The sequence below is a fragment of the Lepidochelys olivacea genome (genome assembly GCF_965140295.1).
Source record: "Lepidochelys olivacea isolate rLepOli2 genome assembly, chromosome: 25".
NCBI lineage: Eukaryota > Metazoa > Chordata > Testudines > Cheloniidae > Lepidochelys > Lepidochelys olivacea.
Window position 1 is genome coordinate 19,875,193 of NC_140435.1, and position 23,451 is coordinate 19,898,643.

At 48.7% G+C, this 23,451-nt stretch overlaps 1 protein-coding gene across 28 annotated transcripts in view; it reads left to right on the forward strand.

Moving 5' to 3' along the window:
- The window catches only part of LOC311512926 (zinc finger protein 2-like), a 113,147-nt gene that overhangs the window by 20,393 nt on the left and 69,303 nt on the right, over positions 1-23,451 (forward strand). For 6 of the 28 annotated variants that reach the window (XR_014709599.1, XR_014709600.1, XR_014709601.1 and 3 more), the window contains exons 3-5: positions 1,230-1,482; positions 11,049-11,208; positions 16,367-23,348. The exons of 10 other annotated variants lie outside the window; for them this stretch is intronic. Coding sequence is in view for 8 of the 18 variants with exons in the window: in XM_084614377.1 (XP_084470503.1) it covers positions 11,049-11,208; positions 16,367-16,689 (483 nt within the window). In the remaining 10 variants the exon portion in view is untranslated. Of the gene's footprint in view, positions 1-1,229; positions 1,483-4,028; positions 4,507-11,048; positions 11,209-16,366; positions 23,349-23,451 lie in introns of those variants that run through there. 12 more of the 28 variants (XM_084614379.1, XM_084614378.1, XM_084614380.1 and 9 more) reach the window with 6 other exon arrangements.

Sequence of the window (23,451 nt, forward strand, 5' to 3'; positions counted from 1 at the left end):
AATAAGGATAAGTGCAGGGTCCTGCACTTAGGATGGAAGAATCCAATGCACAGCTACAGACTAGGGACCGAATGGCTAGGCAGCAGTTCTGCGGAAAAGGACCTAGGGGTGACAGTGGACGAGAAGCTGGATATGAGTCAGCAGTGTGCCCTTGTTGCCAAGAAGGCCAATGGCATTTTGGGATGTATAAGTAGGGGCATAGCGAGCAGATCGAGGGACGTGATCGTTCCCCTCTATTCAACATTGGTGAGGCCTCATCTGGAGTACTGTGTCCAGTTTTGGGCCCCACCTACAAGAAGGATGTGGATAAATTGGAGAGAGTCCAGCGAAGGGCAACAAAAATGATTAGGGGTCTGGAACACATGACTTATGAGGAGAGGCTGAGGGAGCTGGGATTGTTTAGCCTGCAGAAGAGAAGAATGAGGGGGGATTTGATAGCTGCTTTCAACTACCTGAAAGGGGATTCCAAAGAGGATGGTTCTAGACTGTTCTCAGTGGTAGCAGATGACAGAACGAGGAGTAATGGTCTCAAGTTGCAGTGGGGGAGGTTTAGATTGGATATTAGGAAAAACTTTTTCACTAAGAGGGTGGTGAAACACTGGAATGCGTTACCTAGGGAGGTGGTAGAATCTCCTTGCTTAGAGGGTTTTAAGGTCAGGCTTGACAAAGCCCTGGCTGGGATGATTTAACTGGGAATTGGTCCTGCTTCGAGCAGGGGGTTGGACTAGATGACCTTCAGGGGTCCCTTCCAACCCTGATATTCTATGATTCTATGATCTAAAGTGACCACTCTCCTTACAATGTGTATGATAATCAAGATGGGCCATTTCCAGCACAAATCCAGGGTTTAACAAGAACGTCTGACGGGGGGTGGGGGTAGGAAAAAACACGGGGAAATAGGTTATCTTGCATAATGACTTAGCCACTCCCAGTCTCTATTCAAGCCTAAGTTAATTGTATCAAATTTGCAAATGAATTCCAATTCAACAGTTTCTCGCTGGAGTCTGGATTTGAAGTTTTTTTGTTGTAATATAGCAACTTTCATGTCTGTAATCGTGTGACCAGAGAGATTGAAGTGTTCTCCGACTGGTTTATGAATGTTACAATTCTTGACTGTTGCTCCATGCCCCCCAAAATGGACCCAGCTGAGGGGTCCTGTTCTCTGTACCTACAAGCTCTGTTTTAAACCATGTTCCTATCATCTAATAAACCTCTGTTTTGCTGGCTAGAGTCACGTCTGACTGCAAAGTTGGGGTGCAGGACCCTCTCGCTTCCCCAGGACCCCGCCTGGGCGGACTTGCTGTGGGAAGCGGACGGAGGGGCAGAGGATGCTGAATGCTCCGAGTTCAGACCCAGGAAGGTGGAAGCCGTGTGAGCTTCTCGCCCTGCAGACAGGCTGCTCACAGAGAGGAGACTTCACCCGAGTCCTGCCTGGCTTCGTAGGGAGCAGTTCCAGAGCATCGCCCCTGGACTCCGTGACAAGTATCCTCTGCAAACTTTGCCACCTCACTGTTTACCCCTTGCTCCAGATCATTTAAGAATAAGTTGAATAGGATTGGTCCTAGGACTGACCCTTGGGGAATACTGCTAGTTACCCCTCTCCATTCTGAAAATTTACCATTTATTCCTATCCGTTGTTCCCTGTCTTTTAGCCAGTTCTCAAACCATGAAAGGATCTTCCCTCTTATCCCCTGACAACTGAATTTACATAAGAGCCTTTGGTGAGAAACCTTGTCAAAGGCTTTCTGGAAATAGCCTAAGTACACTATGTCCACTGGATCCCCCTTGTCTACATGTTTGTTGAGCCTTCAAAGAACTCTAATAGATTAGTACAGGGGTGGCCAACCTGTGGCTCCACATGAAGCTCTTCAGAAGTTAATATGTGGCTCCTTGTATAGGCACCGATTCTGGGGCTGGAGCTATAGGTGCCAACTTTCCAATGTGCCCCCCACTTCACCCCTACCCATGAGCCTGCTATGCCCTCGCTCCTCTCCCTCCCCCTCCAAGCCTCCTGCATGCCAGAAAACAGCTGATCGGGAGGGATGGGGAGGCGCTGATGGGCAGCCGGTGGGCACTGGGAGCAGGCAAGAGCTGATGGGGGGGGCTGCTGACATATTACTGTGGCTCTTTGGCAATGTACATTAGTAAATTCTGTCTCCTCCTCAGGCTCAGGCTGACCCCTTCAAAGAACTCTAGTAGATTAGTTTCAGAGTAGCAGCCGTGTTAGTCTGTATTCACAAAAAGAAAAGGAGGACTTGTGGCACCTTAGAGACTAACAAATTTATTTGAGCATAAGCTTTCGTGATTTCCCTGTACAGAAACCGTGTTGACTTTTGCCCAACAATTTATGTCCTTCTGTGTGTCTTACAATTTTATTCTTTACTATTGTTTCAACTAATTTGCCCAGTACTGACATTAGACTTACTGGTCTGTAATTGCCGGGATCACCTCTAGGGCCCTTTTTAAATATTGGCATTATATTAGCTATATTCTCAATGTAAATATAACAGAGAAGGTGCAGGGATAGAGGGTGTCACGAAGTGGGGATTTTCCCTTGTTATGTTGTATGTGAGTTTTACTGTTGAGCCTATGTGAGTTTTACTGTTTTGCATGAATACTGCCTGTGCCCCAGTTTCCCTGTGTGCTGCACCAATACCTTGGTGGTGGGAATAGGGGTGTGTGACTTCGCTGAGACCTCTGGAGCAGGTGAGGCTGCTCCAGCTGCCTGCACGTGTGCTATGACCAGTGTGTGACGTTGCAGTCCGTAGGCTTTATGGAAATATGCTTACTAATACGCTTTACGATAAATACCCCTTGTATGGTGTCATTAGAAAGCTTGTAATCTACAAAGTGTGTTCATCCTATTTGTTTACATGTAGTATTTCTATATCTGGAGCTAGGAGAATAAGCTATAAAATTGTATCACTGATGTAAACATATTACGTAGAGGCCATTAAGGGTGTTCCAGAAACAATCAGTTGTAAATGGCCTTAGTTACTTAAAAGACTTCCTGTGTACATGTGGGCTAGCCCATGGGGAATGGAGACTAGGGGTTTTACAGTGACATGTGATGTGACCATGTCACCTGGTACTGAAATCCATCTTAAATCTGGTACTTTTCCATTTAGAAGGAGGGGTGGGGACCCAGAGAGACAAAAGATTCCCGCCTTGTGCCAAAGGTATAAAAGGGGGTGGAGCAGGACAAAGGGGGCCAATCATAAGAAATCCCCTGCTTACCACCTGAGATGTCTGCTGGAACTAACATTACCTGGGGAAAGGTTTCAGAGTAGCAGCCGTGTTAGTCTTTATCCGTAAAAAGAACGAGGAGTACTTCTGGCACCTTAGAGACGAACAAATTTATTAGAGCATAAGCTTTCGTGAGCTACAGCTCACTTCATCGGGGGGAGAATCTCCCCACTATATTTTCCACGGTATGTATCCAATGAAGTGAGCTGTAGCTCACGAAAGCTTATGCTCAGATAAATTGGTTAGTCTCTTAGGTGCCACAAGTCCTCCTTTTCTTTATACCTGGGGAAAGGATTGGGCCCAGACGAGGAAGGAGTCTAATCTGTGAAAGAAGCTTATTGGAACATCTCTGAGGGGGGGAGATTACCTGTCATCAGTTTCTTAGGCCAGGCCTACACTAAGGGGGGGATCGACCTGAGAATACGGGAATAGCGTAGCTGAAGTTGACGTAATTAGGTTGACTTACCTCGGCGTCTTCATGGTGGCGAGTCGACTGCTGTCGCTCCCCTGTCTACTCTGCTTGTGCCTCTTGCGGCGCTGAAGTACCAGAGTCGAGGGGAGAGCACTTGGGGTTCAATTTATCATGTCTAGACTAGACGTGATAAATCGACCCCCGATCGATGGATCGCTACCCGCCCTTAATGTATTAGGCTTAGACTTGCGTGTTTTTCTTTATTTTGCTGGGTGACTTACTTTGTTCTGTCCGTTATTACTTGAAACCACGACAATCCTACTTTTTATAACATCACTTGTTTTTGTTTTTTTTAATATATTTTTATAAGGAGATATACCTATCTCATAGAGCTGGAAGGGACCTTGAAAGGTCATCGAGTCCCATCCTCTGCCTTCACTAGCCGGACCAGGTACTGTCCCAGACAGATTTTTTGCCCCAGATCCCTAACTGACCCCTCAAGGATTGAACTCCTAACCCTGGGTTTAGTAGGCCAATGCTCAAACCACTGAGCTATCCCTCCCCCCTGTTTTCACTTAAAACCTGCAGCTCTGGGAGCGTGGTTCAGACCCTGGGTCTGTGTTGCAGCAGGCTAGTGTGTCTGGCTCAACAAGACAGGGTTCTGGAAGTCCCAAGCTAGCAGGGAAAACAGGCTCTGAGGTAATTTCAGCACGTCAGGTGACAGTCCCAAGGGGGCATCTGTGACTGAACGACTCCCCAAGATGGACTTGGCCGAAAGTCACTGATTTCTATGCTAACAAGTTCTGTTTTACGCCGTGTTCCTGTCGAATAATAAACCTTCTGTTTTACCCGCTGGCTGAGAGTCACTGCGGAGCTGGGGTGCAAGGCCCTCTGGCTTCCCCAGGAGCCCCGTCCGGGCGGACTCGTTGCGGGAAGCACACGGTGTGGAAGGGGATGCTGAATACTTCGAAGTCAGAGCCAGGAAGGTTGAAGTTGTGTCAGCTTCTTGCCCTGGTGACAGTGTACTGAGAGAGAGGAGACATGCTCCCCCAGAGTCCTGACTAGCTTCATATGGAGTAGTTCCAGAGCATCTCCTGGTGACTCTGACTTGTGGGGAGGGGAGAGAGTGTGTATTTTCAACCTCTGTGACACCTGAAGTGGTGAGTCGGAGGGATTCCCACCTTCTGAATTACTCCAGCAGTGTTTCCTCTTTTTGAGCCATGTAGAATTGATCTCCACTTTCTACAGTTCCACCGCTCAATGTGTCCTATGATTCAAGGTTCTCAGCCTTCTGTTTGTGGATCACAATTTGTTTTCTTTGCCCCTAAAACAGTAATTTAGGGCCAGAGATGAAAGTATCACAGACCTGGATGGGGAATTTGAATGGATCTGAAATACAGTGAGATGATTTGGAGTTTAAATCCCAGTTTCCACCTGTTGGCAAAGCCTGTTGTAGGACTTCTCCTACTGAGATGGGATTGTTTGCAGATGGGGAGACTGGCTGGTTTGCTTTTTGTTTTTTTCCATTATGACAATACTAGAACTTTTGTAAATAATATGACTTAAATTAATGAGTGAAGGAGGTTTGAATGGCTCAGAGGAGAATGCAATGGGAGAATCTCTTGTCCTGATTCTGAGTCGTACAACCAATAGCACTAACCTGCTTGCTTGCATAGATGTATTTTTTTCGTATACATATTTGGTTTATTGTAATAGGTTTAGAGATTTAATATTAAAGTAAGCTTGGCTGTAACGCAAGAGACCTAAAGGCCATATCCTGTATGTTAAGCTAAGGAAAGTTAACACATCTATATTAAGACCATTTACCCAGAAAAGTAAAGTTAACCTATATCTTGTTACCTAAATAAATAAATATTCACACATATGTCTATAACCTTCTATCTAGACCAACAGATAATGAAGAATGGCGTAGGGTTTTTTAATGTGGTACCCACAGACTTAACAGGAACATCACAAGGAAACTTAATGTGCGTATATACGTGTCATCAATACGCCCAATTGTGGGTGAGGAATAAAATTTGGGCATAGGAGGAAGGATTTCCGGCACTTGTGCCCTATAAAAGAGGTGACCCACCTCGCTAGAGCACTTCACTCCTCCCCACTCACTCAACATGCTAAAAAAACTCAAGGGCCCAGCTGGGGTAGGGGGGCAGCTCTGGGGTTATGCCCTGAGGAGTAGGGAGCATTGGGGCTGCGGGTTTTTGCCCCGCAGGAGGCGTGGGGGCTCTGTGCTTCAGCTGCGGGGTCCTGTAGACACCCTGAAATCAGCTCATAGACCTCTGGGGGTCATGCTGCCCTACACGCTATTGCAGTAATGTTTGTACAAGGTGTGACACTGGCAGAGCAGCTTATGTCAGAGTGTATTCAGGCCAATTGATGTGTGTATTAGTATAGATCAAAGCGATTGTTAAATGTTCAAATGTATTGGGTGTTTAAACCTCCTGAAAACTAGTGGAATGTTGTTTGCACTGTTTTCACTTATCTGTATCCTGTTACAATGTAATAGCAAAGAGTTGCATTGTGTAGACCCCTGTAACTAAATAACCCATCAAACGAGAATGAAGGTTTGTGGAATGCAAATGAAGAAAAGGTTAATTTCAAAACAAGTGGTGATAAGAAGCGAGATTCCTGGGCCGGGGGGCAGGGGGAGCGGGAGGGTGTGGTTTGCACTGTTGTTGCACATGGTGGGAATGGGGAACTGGGCTCTGCCTTAAAGCGGTGTCAGGCTTAGGGGGGCTGGGTTCAGAGCTGGAGGTTAGGGTTGGGGTGAGGATTGGGCTACAGTTTTGGTTCAGGGGTTTAGAATTGGGGAGCAAGTTATAGGGTTAGGGTTCCAGTTGGGTTCCGGGTAGGGGGTGGGGTTTAGATTTTGCGGGGAGGGTTTGGCCAGCAGCAGCATAGAAGTGCGGGTGGCAATAGGGTGCCAGCCAATAGTGATAAGTCTGGGGTCTTTTAGGTCGTTTTAGTGACAATAGTACCCTAGGGAAGGGATAGGGTCATGTTTACGACAGGGGGCTAAACTGTTGGGGAAGGGGGTGGCAAGTTGACCCATCCCATTTTGCACTTCCCACACGGACATGCGCAATACGTCACATGCGTGGACGCACACACATCACACACGATGACACAAAATGACACACAAAATGACACACAACACCTCACACGGCACACAATGCGACATGGAAAGCATCACACACAAAACATCACACACATGACACCGACACACTCAACACAACACAACCCACAACCTGTCACACAACACGACCCACACACACTCAAGACGACACACAGCAAGTCGCATGTCACACACAGCACGTCGCACAATTTGTCACATGTCGCACGTATCACTTCACACACAACACGTCGCACTACACACATGCACACGCACAACACGTGCGCACACGCACAACACGACACATGACAAAAGGGCGCACAATACGACACAAAACGGCACACATGACACTGACACACACAGGACACTGACACATCGCACATGGCACGCATGTACGTCGCACACACAGCACGTCGCACAATACGTCACACGTTGCATGTCACACGCACAACACGTAGCACACAGCACGTCGAGCGTTGCTCGCGCATCACACGTCGCAGGTTGTAGACTGCACGTCGTATATTTTCAGGGGCTGCTCATTTCTCTGGCCAGGAATGGTGTCTCCTTCACAGGAGAAGGTTGCATCTAGGAGGAGGACTCCAGCTGGTGAGTTGCTTGCCTTCCTCCCATGTTTTTCTCTCTTCTCTTGTGTGTTGGCCAACTTTCTCAGTGTCTCTCTCCTCTGCTCTCCTGGTGCCGTCTCCCTTTGTAGGACATGGGTAGGTGTGCATTCCCCCACGTGAGGTCTCGGGAACCATGGAGAAGTCGGAGCAGACGAATATCATGCAGGGCAGTAGAAACGTTGCTGAAAGTACCTGAAGAGACAGAGGAACTGAGAAGGGGGAAGTCCAGACCAAGACAGGAATCTAGTCTGTAAAGAGAAACAACGGGAAGTCTAAGCTACAGAAACTCTTCAAGTTGCCGAAAGACATTTAGAATGAGAAAATACTTCTTGAATCTAGTCTCCTGAAGATCTTAGGAGTAGTATGTGTGTGTATTTGTATTTGCTTAGTAATCTGCCTTCTTCTGTTGGCTATCCCTTACAATCACTGAAAATCTAACTTTTATAGTGAAACTATTTTTTGTTTATTATTATTATTATTTATTCTTAAACCCAGTTTGTGCAACTGGTGCTCCGTGAGGAAATGCTTTGTGTATTACTCCAAGGGGTTGCCCGGTGTCACTGTTGATCCATGAGGGAAATGATTTGTGCACTACCTGAATTGACCACGCATTGGCCATTGCCCCGTGAGCGAAATACTTTCTGCATTACCCTGACTGGCCACCCAGTGTCACTGTTGCTCCGTGAGGGAAATGGTTGGTGCATTACCTGAATTCGCCATACAGTGTCACTGTTGCTCCGTGAGGGAAATTGTTCGTGCATTACCCTGACTGGCCACCCAGTGTCACTGTTGGTCCATCAGTGAAATTGTTGGTGCATTACCCAGAGTGGCAACTCAGTGTCACTGTTGCTCCGTGAGGGAAATTGTTTGTGCATTACCCTGAGTGGCCACGGAGTGTCACTGTTGCTCCGTGAGGGAAATTGTTTGTGCATTACCCTGAGTGGCCACGGAGTGTCACTGTTGCGCCATGAGGGAAATGCTATCTGCATTACCCCGAGTGGCCACCCAGTGTCACTGTGGCACCATGAGGGAAACTGTTGGTGCATTGCCCAAAGTAGCCACCCAGTGTCATAGAATCATAGAATATCAGGGTTGGAAGGGACCCCAGAAGGTCATCTAGTCCAACCCCCTGCTCGAAGCAGGACCAATTCCCAGTTAAATCATCCCAGCCAGGGCTTTGTCAAGCCTGACCTTAAAAACCTCTAAGGAAGGAGATTCTACCACCTCCCTAGGTAACGCATTCCAGTGTTTCACCACCCTCTTAGTGAAAAAGTTTTTCCTAATATCCAACCTAAACCTCCCCCACTGCAACTTGAGACCATTACTCCTCGTTCTGTCATCTGCTACCATTGAGAACAGTCTAGAGCCATCCTCTTTGGAACCCCCTTTCAGGTAGTTGAAAGCAGCTATCAAATCCCCCCTCATTCTTCTCTTCTGCAGGCTAAACAATCCCAGCTCCCTCAGCCTCTCCTCATAACTCATGTGTTCCAGTCCCCTAATCATTTTTGTTGCCCTTCGCTGGACTCTCTCCAATTTATCCACATCCTTCTTGAAGTGTGGGGCCCAAAACTGGACACAGTACTCTAGATGAGGCCTCACCAATGTCGAATAGAGGGGAACGATCAGATAACGTCCCTCGATCTGCTCGCTATGCCCCTACTTATACATCCCAAAATGCCATTGGCCTTCTTGGCAACAAGGGCACACTGCTGACTCATATCCAGCTTCTCGTCCACTGTCACCCCTAGGTCCTTTTCCGCAGAACTGCTGCCTAGCCATTCGGTCCCTAGTCTGTAGCTGTGCATTGGGTTCTTCCGTCCTAAGTGCAGGACCCTGCACTTATCCTTATTGAACCTCATCAGATTCTTTTTGGCCCAATCCTCCAATTTGTCTAGGTCCTTCTGTATCCTAACCCTCCCCTCCAGCGTATCTACCACTCCTCCCAGTTTAGTATCATCCGCAAATTTGCTGAGAGTGCAATCCACACCATCCTCCAGATCATTTATGAAGATATTGAACAAAACCGGCCCCAGGACCGACCCTTGGGGCACTCCACTTGATACCGGCTGCCAACTAGACATGGAGCCATTGATCACTACCCGTTGAGCCCGACAATCTAGCCAGCTTTCTACCCACCTTATAGTGCATTCATCCAGCCCATACTTCCTTAACTTGCTGACAAGAATACTGTCACTGTTGCTCCGTGAGGGAAATTGTTGGTGCATTACCCAGAGTGGCCACCCAGTGTCACTGTTGCTTCGTGAGGGAAATTGTTGGTGCATTACCCAGAGTGGCCACCCAGTGTCACTGTTCCTCTGTGAGGGAAATTGTTGGTGCATTACCCAGAGTGGCCACCCAGTGTCACGGTTGATCCGTGAGGGAAACTGTTCGTGCATTACCCTGACTGGCCACCCAGTGTCACTGTTGCTTCGTGAGGGAAACTGTTCGTGCATTACCCTGACTGGCCACCCAGTTTCACTGTTGCTCCGTGAGAGAAATTGTTTGTGCATTACCCTGAGTGGCCAAGGAGTGTCACTGTTGATCCAAGGGAAATGCTTTGTGCATTACCCTGAGTGGCCACCCAGTGTCACTGTTCGTCCATGAGGGAAATGGTTTGTGCATTATCTGGATTGGCCACCCAGTGTCACTGTTGCTCCATGAGGGAAACTGTTGGTGCATTACCCTGGCTGGCCACCGAGTGTCACTGTTGCTCCGTGAGGGAAATGGTTTGTGCATTACCTGAATTCGCCATACAGTGTCACTGTTGCTCCTTGAGGGAAATTGTTTGTGCATTACCCTGACTGGGCACCCAGTGTCACTGTTGCTCCTTGAGGGAAATGGTTTGTGCATTACCCTGGCTGGCCACCGAGTGTCACTGTTTCTCCGTGAGGGAAATTGTTGGTGCATTACCCAGAGTGGCAACTCAGTGTCACTGTTGCTCCATGAGGGAAATTGTTGGTGCATTACCCAGAGTGGCAACTCAGTGTCACTGTTGCTCCGTGAGGGAAATTGTTTGTGCATTACCCTGAGTGGCCACCCAGTGTCACTGTTGCTCCATGAGGGAAATTGTTCATTATCCTGAGTGGCCACTGTGGAAGTATAACATTGTATAAGTATAACGTTGTATAAGGGGACACGCTGGATACATTGTATATGAGAGGGCATGCCAAAACATGTTACAAAGTATCTGAGGGAGCACACGTAGGGACAGATAGCTTTTGAATGGAGAAGCAATTAAGATAGAGCCAGCACATCTAAGAAGCAGGCATCAGAATGGAAGGTGTGACGGGCAATTAGTTAAGTTAACTGGAAGCTGTTAAAGGAGATTGTTAAGGGTGGCAGGTAATTGAAGATACGTGACTGGTCTCAGGGATCTCGAAGGGTGGTGACTAAAATCTTTTTCTTCTTTTGTCTGTAACTTCTCTGTAACTTGTTCTCCAAAAAACTGTATAAATTAAAAGACACAAGCCCCACTCGGGGGGCTCACTTCTAAATGTATTAGCAGAGCAGCTTTGCTAATAAAACAGAGTGGTCTGATAAATTGTGAGTCTGAGTCAAACTTGGACAATTTGGAGGTTCTACCGAGATGGCAAGCGGCTTCACTGAGGCTGTGTGATCCTTGACTGCGTTGCAGGACGATCGTGGCAGCCGGCGCCTGGATGCTTAGTCCAAGCGATCCTCCACAAGACAGAAAGGTACACAGCAGCAGCGCAGTCTACGCCATTGAACTTGTTGGTTCTCACTCTGTTCGGGTAGGGGTCTTTGGATCCAGCTTCTGGAATCAGACGTCTCAGGTAATTATTATTTTTGTGCTTTAACCGGTTTGAGGACTGTCTTGTCTTTGTGTCTATCCGTCTTCCCCGTGGTGTGTGTGTGAATTTGGGAGCCATTTCTGTCCGGAGACTGGCTGACCAAGGGGTCCCCGTTCCCACGGTCTGAATAAGTGGAATCTGCACAGCTGCAGCTGCACCACGCCTTGGGTATAACCCCTGGTGTGAAAGCAAGGGCAGTTGAGGCAGTAGCCTGTGGGCTCCTTTCTGTGTGTTGCACCGGGTACTGCTCTGCTGAGCCCGAATTTCCTTCTTGTGTGAGTGCTGTGTGAAGTCCTCCTGGATGGGTAATCAGAAGTCTAAGGTAGAACAGTTCCCTAAGGGAACTCCAGCTTATTTTATGTAGGGTCCGGACTCTTGTAGGTTTCTTGAAAAATGGTCCAAATTAGCTCTAGAGAACCCCAAATTACAGTGGCCACTGTTAGGTTCTTGGGACAAAGATCAAGTGGACACTTTAAAAAGCAAACTCGTCCTCCCAAAAACCAAATTGGAGAGAGGAGAAGTAGACTGCTTCATGCAGTGGTGGGAAGAGGCAAATCGTAGATGGACTGAGTCAAAACTCACCTCTCTTAAAAATTCTATCAAAAAACTAACGTTCAATTGGATGCAGTCTCTCCCACCACTAGTCTGAGCGCTCCCCTTTGCCCAGCCCTGTGTAATGATCCAGATCAAACCCGACCCCCACCATACTCCTGCGCAAATAAGAAATCAGAGAAGGAAAAATCTTCAGTGACTACAGATAATGAAAGTGAAGAAGATACCCTCATTGGCCTCGCAGCTCTGCAAAATATTATGAAGAAATCCAAAGCAGACTGCAAAGATTCTCTTGACATCTCTTCTTGGAAAAGAGAACCTGACGGGAGGTTAATGAGAGACTCTGATCAAACTGTTGTGGCACCCTTACGAGTCCTTAAGATGGGAGAAAGTGAGTCCATATGGGATTATAAGCCCTGGACTCGTACAGAACTTTTATCTATAGTTAAAAGTTTTCCCAAACCACAGGAAAACTCTGTCAAATTTGCTGAGGAGTTTCTGTTAATCTGTGAAACCTATGAACCCTCTGAGACAGATCTCCTCCAACTGTGTAAATTGTTAGCTCCTGCCAGTTATTATGAAAAATGGTTGGCTGCCACAAACTGGCCAGCTGAGGCACGCCACTCAACCATAAAAAGTACTGGCCCAGATTCAGCATACAGAGACCAGAGTATGGCTCTTTGGAAGCGCCTGCATCAAGCCATTCCCAAAGTGTGGTCTCCTAAAACAAACTGGACAGCAATACGTTGCTGTAAGCAAGGGCAAGGAGAAAGCCCAGGCGACTATAGGTCCCGGCTAACTGATATTTTCCTACAACATTCAGGAATACAAGAGCCTGATGTAAATGGGCAGGGGGCCTTGGCACATGCATTTGTTGATGGTCTTCTCCCTGCCACAGGCAGCATGTTAAAATGAATAAGTGTGGGATGGGAGACTGAAACCATGGACAAATTGCTGGCAGTAGCAGAGCATTGCCACCGCACTTTAAAAGGAAAGGAGGAACAGTCCTCCCAAAAGTTAATGGCTCTGCAGATACAGCATTATTCAGGACTAAGCAGACCACACCGGGGACAGGGACGGGTTTGCGGAAGGGGGCGGGGGGCTGGATTAACTGGGGTTTGTAACTACTGTAAACAGCCTGGACACTGGAAAAAAAGAGTGTCCAAAATGACCTAATAATTGTATGGGAAATCAAGTGAACCCCCCGCTGGTTCCTCCAGCTGATCCCCAACCCTATTTTTCACCCCAACAATGACGGGATGCTGGGGAACCTCACAAAGTTTTAGCTCCCTTATTACCTCTGTCCCGTACTGGAGAATGTGTCCTGACTGTAAATGATCTCTCTCTCCCTTTCCTTGTTGATACTGGAGCTTCTCTTTCTACAATCCGCACCACTGACTTGCCTGAGGTTCCCGATCTGGAAAATCTGTCTGCTGTTGGCATTACAGGGATGCCTGCCTCTTGTCCCCTCTCAAAACCTTTGTCTGTTCAGGTCGGTCCCCTCTCTGAGGAGCATGCATTCCTCCTCTCTGATTCCACCCCTGCAAACCTTCTGGGACGGGACTTGCTATGCAAACTTGGCTGTTCTATTTACTGCTCCCCAGATGGTGTCTATCTGCAAATCCCTCAGTCTTCCTTATGTGATTCTGTAGCCTCCCTGCTGTCTGAAACTTCCCTCTCCACTCCGGTCCCTTGCTGTCCCTTAACTCCGTCCCTGGAGCACCTAATCTCTCAGGTTCCTTCCTCCCTATGGCTATCTCACCCATCTGAAGTGGGCCGATTAAATACTGACCCAGTTGGGATTACTGTAGACAATTCCAAACCTCTGCCTCGCCTGTCTCAGTATCCTTTGAATCCTGAGGCAGAGGCTGGGATTGCTCCAGTTATATCTGCATTAAAAGAACAAGGAATTATTGTCCCTTGTTTCAGCCCCTGTAACACCCCTATCCTCCCAGTTCAAAAGGCTGACGGCAAATCGTGGCGATTAGTTCAAGACCTTCGAGCTATTAACCGTATTGTCATACCTTCTTTTCCAGTGGTTCCTAACCCTGCTACAATACTAGCGTCTCTTCCTCCAAATGCAACCCACTTTACTGTTGTAGGTTTGTGCTCCACTTTCTTCTCTGTCCCAGTTCACTCTGAATCCCAGTATCTCTTTGCCTTCTCCTACAAGGGTCAGCAATATACATGGACTACCCTTCCCCAGGGGTATACAGAGAGTCCATCCTATTTTTCTCAAGCCCTAGCCAGGGATCTCACTGATCTGGTTTTCCCATCAGGATCCACACTGATCCAATATGTGGACGACTTACTCCTGTGCTCCCCCTCTCTGTCTGCCTCAGAAACTGATTCACTAACACTTCTCACAGCTTTAGCAAACAAGGGTCATAAGGCTTCTTGCACAAAATTGCAGCTCTGCCAAACCTCTGTCACATACCTAGGCTTCCTTCTCTCCCAGGGCTCCCGTACACTCTATCCAGCCCGGGTACAAGCCATCCTTAGCTTTCCCCAGCCTTGCTGTCCATGCCAGGTGAGAAAATTCTTAGGCATGACAGGGTTCTGTAGGCAATGGATTCCCCAATATGCTTCTCTGGCTAAACCACTCCAAGAACTCACTCGATCCTCTGTACCTAACCCCATGCCATGGCCACTTGAAGCAAATGCTGCTTTCATCTCCCTTAAGCAGAATTTAGCCTCTGCCCCTGCCTTAGGGTTACCTAACTATGACAAGCCTTTTACCCTTTTCTGTCACGAACAATCTGCTTGTGCCCTCGGGGTTCTTACTCAGGAGCACGGTGACAGAAATCGCCCGGTGGCTTATTTTTCTACAACCATGGACCCTGTAGCCCAGGGTTTACCCCCTTGCTTACGCGCTGTAGCTGCTGCAGCGCGCCTGGTCGAGATGTCTGAGTCCCTTGTCCTCCGCTCTCCTCTCACTCTCCTGGTTCCCCATTCTGTGGAAACTCTCCTTCTGCAACGCAACACTGCTCACCTCTCCTCTGCTCGCCTCTCTAGGTATGAACTTTTGCTGCTTTCAGCCTCACATATCACTATTAAGCGCTGCTCCCGGTTAAACCCTGCTACCCTCCTTTCTTTACCTAGTGATGGTGAACCCCATGACTGCCTTGCAACTGTCTCCGCTATCACTGTCCCGCGCCCCGACCTTTCAGATGTACCTCTCCCTAACTCTGACCTGGTATTATTCACTGATGGGTCCTGTTATAGAAATGACCAAGGCCACCTTCTTGTAGGGTATGCTGTGGTCTCTGTCTCTGAGACCATAGAAGCTGCGCCCTTACCCCCTGTGACCTCTGCCCAGGTGGCTGAACTGATTGCTCTAACCCGTGCCTGCTTTCTAGCCGAGGGGCTCTCTGCCACTATTTTTACTGATTCTCGGTACACTTTTGGGGTTGTGCATGACTTTGGCACCCTCTGGCAGGCTCGAGGTATTCTTACCGCTACTGGTACCCCTATCAAGAATGGCCCCTACATTGCCGCCCTCCTGTATGCAGTTTTAATACCGTCTGCCTTGGCAATTGTTAAGTGTACTGGCCACTCAGCGGCAGACACCGAGGTGGCAAAAGGTAATGCACTTGCTGATGCTGCTGCGAAACATGCCGCCACTATAAAACCTTCACCAGAAGCGTTTCTTGGTCCCCTCTCTGTCTCTGCAATGCCACCATCCCTGTCTCATCTCTCTCAGCTCCAGGATTCTGCCCCAGAAACAGAGAAAGACATCTGGAGTGCTTTGGGTTGCTCTTTGCATTCTGATTCCCTTTGGCGATCGCCCACCGGTACCTTTGTAGCCCCCCTCTCATTCTACCTGTCTCTAGCCGCCCTGCTACGTGGTGTTTTGCATGTTGGCAAGGAGGGGATGGTCTCTGCTATGAGTAAGGCGGGGTGGTGGGCTCCCCATTTCAGCTTCTTTGCAACCCGCCACTGTGCCGCTTGTGTTACTTGTCAAAGCCACAATGTAGGCAAATCTGTAAAAGTAACACAAGGGTTCTGGGGTTTGCCTCAAGCACCTTTCCTACACTGGCAACTTGATTTTGTACAAATGCCAAAGTGTCAGAAATATGAATTCATTTTAGTTATAATATGTCTGTTTTTGGGTTGGATTGAAGCCTTTCCCTGTCGCAAAGCTGATTGATTGTCCGTTGCAAAATGTCTGTTAAACCACATTATCCCTACCAAGGGAATTCCTGCCACTTTGTCTAGTGACCGGGGAACACATTTTACTGGAAAAATTGTTCAACATCTAAACCAGGTCACCCACCTGTTGCACTGCCCTTACCATCCACAGAGTGCAGGGGCAGTTGAAAGGTGAAATGGTGTGCTTAAAAATAATCTGGCAAAAATATGTAGTTCCACAGGGTTAAACTGGCCAGCTGCTTTACCACTGGCCCTTATGGAAATTCGGTCATCCCCATCCCAGAGACACAAATTGAGTCCATTTGAAATCATCATGGGACGCCCTATGCGAACAATGGCTACTATTACCCCAGCCCCAGACCTAAACCTAACTTACAGCACGCTCCTCCAGTACTGCAAAGGGTTAATGCAAGCTGTGAGCTCCTTCCATTCGCAGGTGCGAGCAGCTTGGCCGACGGAACCCACCTCTGCTGCCTGTCACACTCTTGAGCCTGGTGATTGGGTCTACCTGCGGCACCACCTTCGGAAGCATGCCTTGGAACCCCGGTGGAAGGGTCCATACCAGGTACTGCTCACCACCCAGACAGCAGTGAAATTATCCGGCATCGCTGCATGGATCCACGCCTCACAGCGCCACCTCAAGGGGACCAAGCACCTCTGCAAGACCACGCGGAACCAGCTTCAACCCCAGAAGACAAAGAGGAACAGCCTGCAATACCTTACAATCTGCGCTCTCATAAGGGTTGCCAGAAGCAGAGGGTAAGCAGACAGCAGGACCCAACAAACAAGAAGCAGTAGTGAGCCTATCGCCTGCTGCCTGGTGGACATAAAACCGTGACTGCGGTTCCCTCGAAAGGGGTTGTCGGAACCAGAAAGGGTCCTGCTTCCAACATGTGTCCTTTGAGAAGCTTAATCCTCAGCTACTGTGTCCTGAGGGTCTGGGGAATCCAGAGTGACAGTGACAATTCTTTCATCCAACAACAGGTGCAGATAGCCCAGATCCTGAATATTTCTAATTGCTGGGTCTGCAGCCACATCCCAGCTCACTCACAAGCTAGTATCCCCACCATGGCAATCCCTTTGAATTCCCCAGAGCTTGCTGGAGAACCCTATCCACTTAAAAGGACATGGAAGGAAAATGACACTTGGGGGCTGGGAAAAACATATGTTCCTAAACTTATAAGTGTGGTGAAAGGAAAGGGCCACTGGTGCTGGGTGTGTAATGGGACAGGGCTGAATCTAGGGAGGAGCAGCTGTCTCCAATACATCGTGTCCCATGGTGTATGGGACTATTGAAACAAGGTTGGAGAATGGCGAACCGGGTATGGAAAGATAAACTTCCTCTCAACCTGGGATCAAACCAAAGATTCAATCTCTTGCTCCCCCTACAGCCTCCCTGAGAAAAACAGCACCATCTACAAATGTCATGTGAATGCTACCTCTTCTCCCAGTGAAAATCATCCTGTGCCCTTTGGGGGATACTATTACTCCTTTGTAAATTCTTACATGTCAAAGGGTTGCAGTCAACCCTTCCCAGCTTTAATGGGACATCATTGGGTTTGTGGGGAAAATGCTTACACTGTGTTACCAGCAAATTGGTCAGGTATCTGTTATCCTGCTCAGCTTTTCCCACAATTCTGGGTGCTTCAATCCCTCCCACAAAAACACCTCCGTAATTTCAGGCGAAAAAGGAGGGACTTGCCAGATGCTAAATGGTATGTGGATAACATAAGCCCCCTAACTTGGGAAGAAGCTGTTGGCATTTCTTTAGTCCCAGTAGGGGGGGTAATCCACCATGCAAAAAGGCTTTTAAGGTTACAAGCGGTGGTTGAGATCATGGCCAATGAAACAGGAGAGAGCTTAAAAGCTCTAGCCAAAGAAGCAGGAGCGGTCCGACAAGTGGCCCTCCAAAACCGTCGGGCATTAGATATAATACTGGCAGCCAAAGGTGGGACCTGTGCTCTAATTGGAACAGAATGCTGTGTATACATACCTGATAATACTAATGAGGTAATAAATCGTGCTAGCCATCTGGAGCAAATTGCATACCTTCCCCACGAAGAACCAAGTTCCTTGTGGAAATGGATAAGTAACTTATTCAGTTTCTCTAGTCTGGGAAACTGGTTGTTTCAAGGAATCCTGACTATCCTATTTGGAATTCTAATAATCTTTGTGAGTTTTCAATTGATTTCTTGTTGTATCCAAAACTGCACAAGACACACCATCCATCAGGTTACCCCTAACCAGAGTGCTAATCTAATGTTGTTAAATGTCACCAGTGAAAGTAATGAAAAAGAACGATTGATGTATGGAATCCAGTAAGTCATTGGTCATGGGCATAGCCTTGACCAAAAGGGGGGATGGTGGAAGTATAACATTGCATAAGTATAACATTGTATAAGGGGACATGCTGGATATATTGTATATGAGAGGGCATGCCAAAACATGTTACAAAATATCTGAGGGAGCACATGTAGGGACAGTTAGCTTTTGAATGGAGAAGCAATTAAGATAGAGCCAGCACATTTAAGAAGCAGGCATCAGAATGGAAGGTGTGACGGGCAATTAGTTAAGTTAACTGGAAGCTGTTAAAGGAGATTGTTAAGGGTGGCAGGTAATTGATGATACGTGACTGGTCTCAGGGATCTCGAAGGGTGGTGACTAAAATCTTTTTCTTCTTTGGTCTGTAACTTCTCTGTAACTTGTTCTCGAAAAAACTGTATAAATTAAAAGACACAAGCCCCACTCGGGGGGCTCACTTCTAAATGAATTAGCAGAGCAGCTTTGCTAATAAAACAGAGTGGACTGATAAATTGTGAGTCTGAGTCAAACTTTGACACCACCCAGTGTCACTGTTGCTCCGAGGGAAATGCTTTGTGCATTACCCTGAGTGGCCACGGAGTGTCACTGTTGCTCCATGAGGGAAATGCTTTGTGCATTACCTGAATTCGCCATACAGTGTCACTGTTGCTCCATGAGGGAAATTGTGCATTACCCTGAGTGGCCACCGAGTGCCACTGTTGCTCCGTGATGGAAATTTTTTGTGCATTATCCTGAGTGGCCAGCCAGTGTCACTATTGCTCCGTGAGGGAAATGCTTTGTGCATTCCCCCGAGTGGCCATCCAGTGTCACTGTTCCTCCATGAGGGAAATGGTTTGTGCATTATGTGGATATGTGGATTGGCCACACAGTGTCAGTGTTCCTCCATGAAGGAAACGGTTGGTGCATTACCCAGAGTGGCCACCGAGTGTCACTGTTGCTCCGTATGGAAAATTTTTTGTGCATTACCCTGAGTGGCCACCCAGTGTCACTGTTGCTCCGTGAGGGAAATTGTTGATGTATTACCTAGAGTGGCCACCCAGTGTCACTCTTGCTCCATGTAGAAAATGTTTTGTGCGTTACCCTTTCTGGCCACGCAAGACAACACACATATTTCACACAAAACATCTCACACACACAACACGACACACCACACTGACAAACACACAGAACACGTCATTCATACACACACGTCTCTCACACACACAAAACACATGACACTGACACACACAGACAACATGACACACAAAAATCGACACACAAATGACACTGACACACACACAGACCACCAACAAGACAAATAAAACGGGTACACAACATGTCACACACTCAACCCAACATTCAAGACAACACACAGCATCAATACACAACACTCAAGGAAAACACAAGACTGACAACACGTCAATACATACACACAACACAATATGCAACTCCTCACATGACACACAAGACGGCACACAAGACGCAACACAAGACATCACAAACAAAACATGAGACAACACACTACACCGACACACACACACACAACACGTCACACACACTACACAACACTCAAGACAACACACAGCACACTCACAAAATCGCACACAAGTCTCACACACAGAGAACATGACACAGAACACGTCACACATACACAAACATGTCTCACACAAACACCAGACACCAACACACAACACAACACACATGTCACACACACAACACAACACACATGTCACACATGTCCTACGCCACACAAAACAACAGACAACATTACACAGAAATCATACATGACACCAACACACACACGCGCACGACACGCCGACACACGGACGTTGACACGTGCACGACACACGCCGACGCACCACACGCTCATGACAGGCTGACGCACCACACGCACCGATGCAGAACATGTGCACGACACGCGCTGACACGCGCACGACTCACGCTGACACACGCTGACACACATACGTGCACAACGCACGCTGACAAACGCGCATGACACACACCGACCGACGCGTACGACACACGCTGACACACACAAACATGCGCATGACACGCTGACCGACACGCCCACACACGCGTATGACACACGCTGACCGACACGCCCACACACACCCACACACGACACACACGTACACACACATGCGCACGCACGATACGCTGACCGACATACGCCGACACACAAACACACACAGGACAGATGACGTCTCAGACACGCCAACACACGCTGACACATGACACACATCTAACACATGCTGATAAACGCCGACACCCACACACGACACACATCTCACATACGCCAATACAAGCTCACAAAACACACAGCGTTTCACACATGCGACACACACAACATGCACAGAACACCCGACGTCTCACATGCCGGTACACACACAACACGCACAGAACACCCGACGTCTCACATGCCGGTACACACACAACACGCACAGAACACCCGACGTCTCACACACACACAACACGCACAGAACACCCGACGTCTCACACACACACAACACGCACAGAACACCCGACGTCTCACACACACACAACACGCACAGAACACCCGACGTCTCACACACACACAACACGCACAGAACACCCGACGTCTCACACACACACAACACGCACAGAACACCCGACGTCTCACACACGCGACGACACGCACAGAACACCCGACGTCTCACACACGCGACGACACGCACAGAACACCCGACGTCTCTCTCACACGCGACGACACGCACAGAACACCCGACGTCTCTCTCACACGCGACGACACGCACAGAACACCCGACGTCTCTCACTCGCGCGCCGACACACGCAGGACGTCTCTCACTCACCTGGGGAGTGGCCATCGAGTGTCACTGTTGCTCCGTGAGGGGAATTGGTGCATTCCCCTAACTGTCCACCCACTGTCGCTGTTGCTCCGCGAGGGAAATTGTTGGTGCACTACCTAGAGTGGCCACCCGGTGTCGCTGTTGCTCCGTGAGGGACATTGTTGGTGCATTACCTAGAGCGGCCACCCGGTGTCGCTGTTGCTCCGTGAGGGACATTGTTGGTGCATTACCTAGAGCGGCCACCCGGTGTCGCTGTTGCTCCGCGAGGGACATTGTTGGTGCATTACCTAGAGTGGCCACCCGGTGTCGCTGTTGCTCCGTTAGGGAAATTGTTGGTGCATTACCTAGAGTGGCCACCCGGTGTCGCTGTTGCTCCGTGAGGGAAATTGTTGGTGCATTACCTAGAGTGGCCACCCAGTGTCGCTATTGCTCCATGAGGGAAATTGTTGGTGCATTAAAGTGGCCACGCAGTGTCACTGTTGCTCCGTGAGGGAAATTGATTGTGCATTACCCTGACTTGCCACCCAGTGTCACTGTTGCTCCGTGAGGGAAATTGTTGGTGCATTACCTAGAGTGGCCACCCAGTGTCACTCTTGCTCCGTGAGGGAAATTGTTGGTGCATTACCTAGAGTGGCCACGCAGTGTCACTGTTGCTCCGTGAGGGAAATTGTTGGTGCATTACCTAGAGTGGCCACCCAGTGTCACGGTTGCTCCGTGAGGGAAATTGTTGGTGCACTACCGTGAGTAACCACCCAGTGTCACTGTTCGTCCATGAGGAAATGGTTTGTGCATTATCTGGATTGGCCACCTAGTGTCACTATTGCTCCGTGAGGGAAATTGTTGGTGCATTAGAGTGGCCACGCAGTGTCACTGTTGCTCCGTGAGGGAAATTGTTGGTGCATTACCCTGATTAGCCACCCAGTGTCACTGTTGCTCCGTGAAGGAAATTGTTTGTGCATTACCCTGACTGGCCACCCAGTCTCACTGTTGCTCCGTGAGGAAAATTGTTGGTGGATTACCCTGAGTGGCCACCCAGTGTCACTGTTGCTCCGTGAGCGAAATTGTTTGTGCATTACCTAGAGTGGCCACCCAGTGTCACTGTTGCTCCGTGAGCGAAATTGTTTGTGCATTACCTAGAGTGGCCACCCAGTGTCACTGTTGCTCCGTGAGGGAAATGGTTTGTGCATTATCTGGATTGGCCACCTAGTGTCACTGTTGCTCCGTGAGGGAAATTGTTGGTGCATTACCTAGAGTGGCCACCCAGTGTCACAGTTGCTCAATGAGGGAAATTGTTGGTGCGTTAGAGTGGCCACGCAGTGTCGCTGTTGCTCTGTGAGGGAAATTGTTTTTGCATTACCCTGACTTGCCACCGAGTGTCACTGTTGCTCCGTGAGGGAAATTGTTTTTGCATTACCCTGAGTGGCCACCGAGTGTCACTGCTGCTCTGTGAGGGAAATTGTTGGTGCATTACCCTGAGTGGCCACCCAGTGTCACCGTTGCTCTGAGGGAAATGCTTTGTGCATTACCGTGAGTGGCCACGCAGTGTCACTGTTCGTCCATGAGGGAAACTCACACGCCGACTCTCACTCGCACGCCCACACACGCAGGACGTCTCTCATTCGCACGCCGACTCTCACACGCACGCCCACACACGCAGGACGTCTCTCACTCGCACGCCGACTCTCACACGCACGCCCACACACGCAGGACGTCTCTCACTCGCACGCCGAGAGACGCAGGACGTCTCACACGCACACCGATTCACACCCACGACGATGTCTCTCACACGCAGGCTGACTCACACCCACGCCGACACATGATGTCTCTCACACGCACGCCAACTCTCACACGCACGCCGACACACACGCACGACGTCTCACACGCAAAACACATGACGTCTCACCCACGATGACAGACAGGATACAAGTCTGACCTCCGCCGACACACGTCGTCTCATACACACCAATAAAAGCTGATACACACGACACACACCGACACACACAGACAACACACAACGTCTCTCACACGCGGTCACACAGACACACATATGACACATGCTGACACACACACACAACTCACAACGTCTCTCACACGCCGACAAACACACACACAACTCACAACGTCTCTCACACGCCATCACAGACACACATACGACACACGCCGACACACACACACAGAACACACAACAGATGAGAATATGGCAGAAGTGGACCTGAGCAGCTTGGGCATCTATTCCAAAGAGATATAAACAGGGCTCAGCTTTCTGCCTTCTGCAGAACTGTCTGTGAGGTCAGTGCTTTCAGTTCCTCATCTGTATTCGTTGTAGCACTCTTCACAGACCGTGCGCTTCCTCGTTGGGTACGGGGCTCTGTGGTATTAAGGCTGGGGAGGG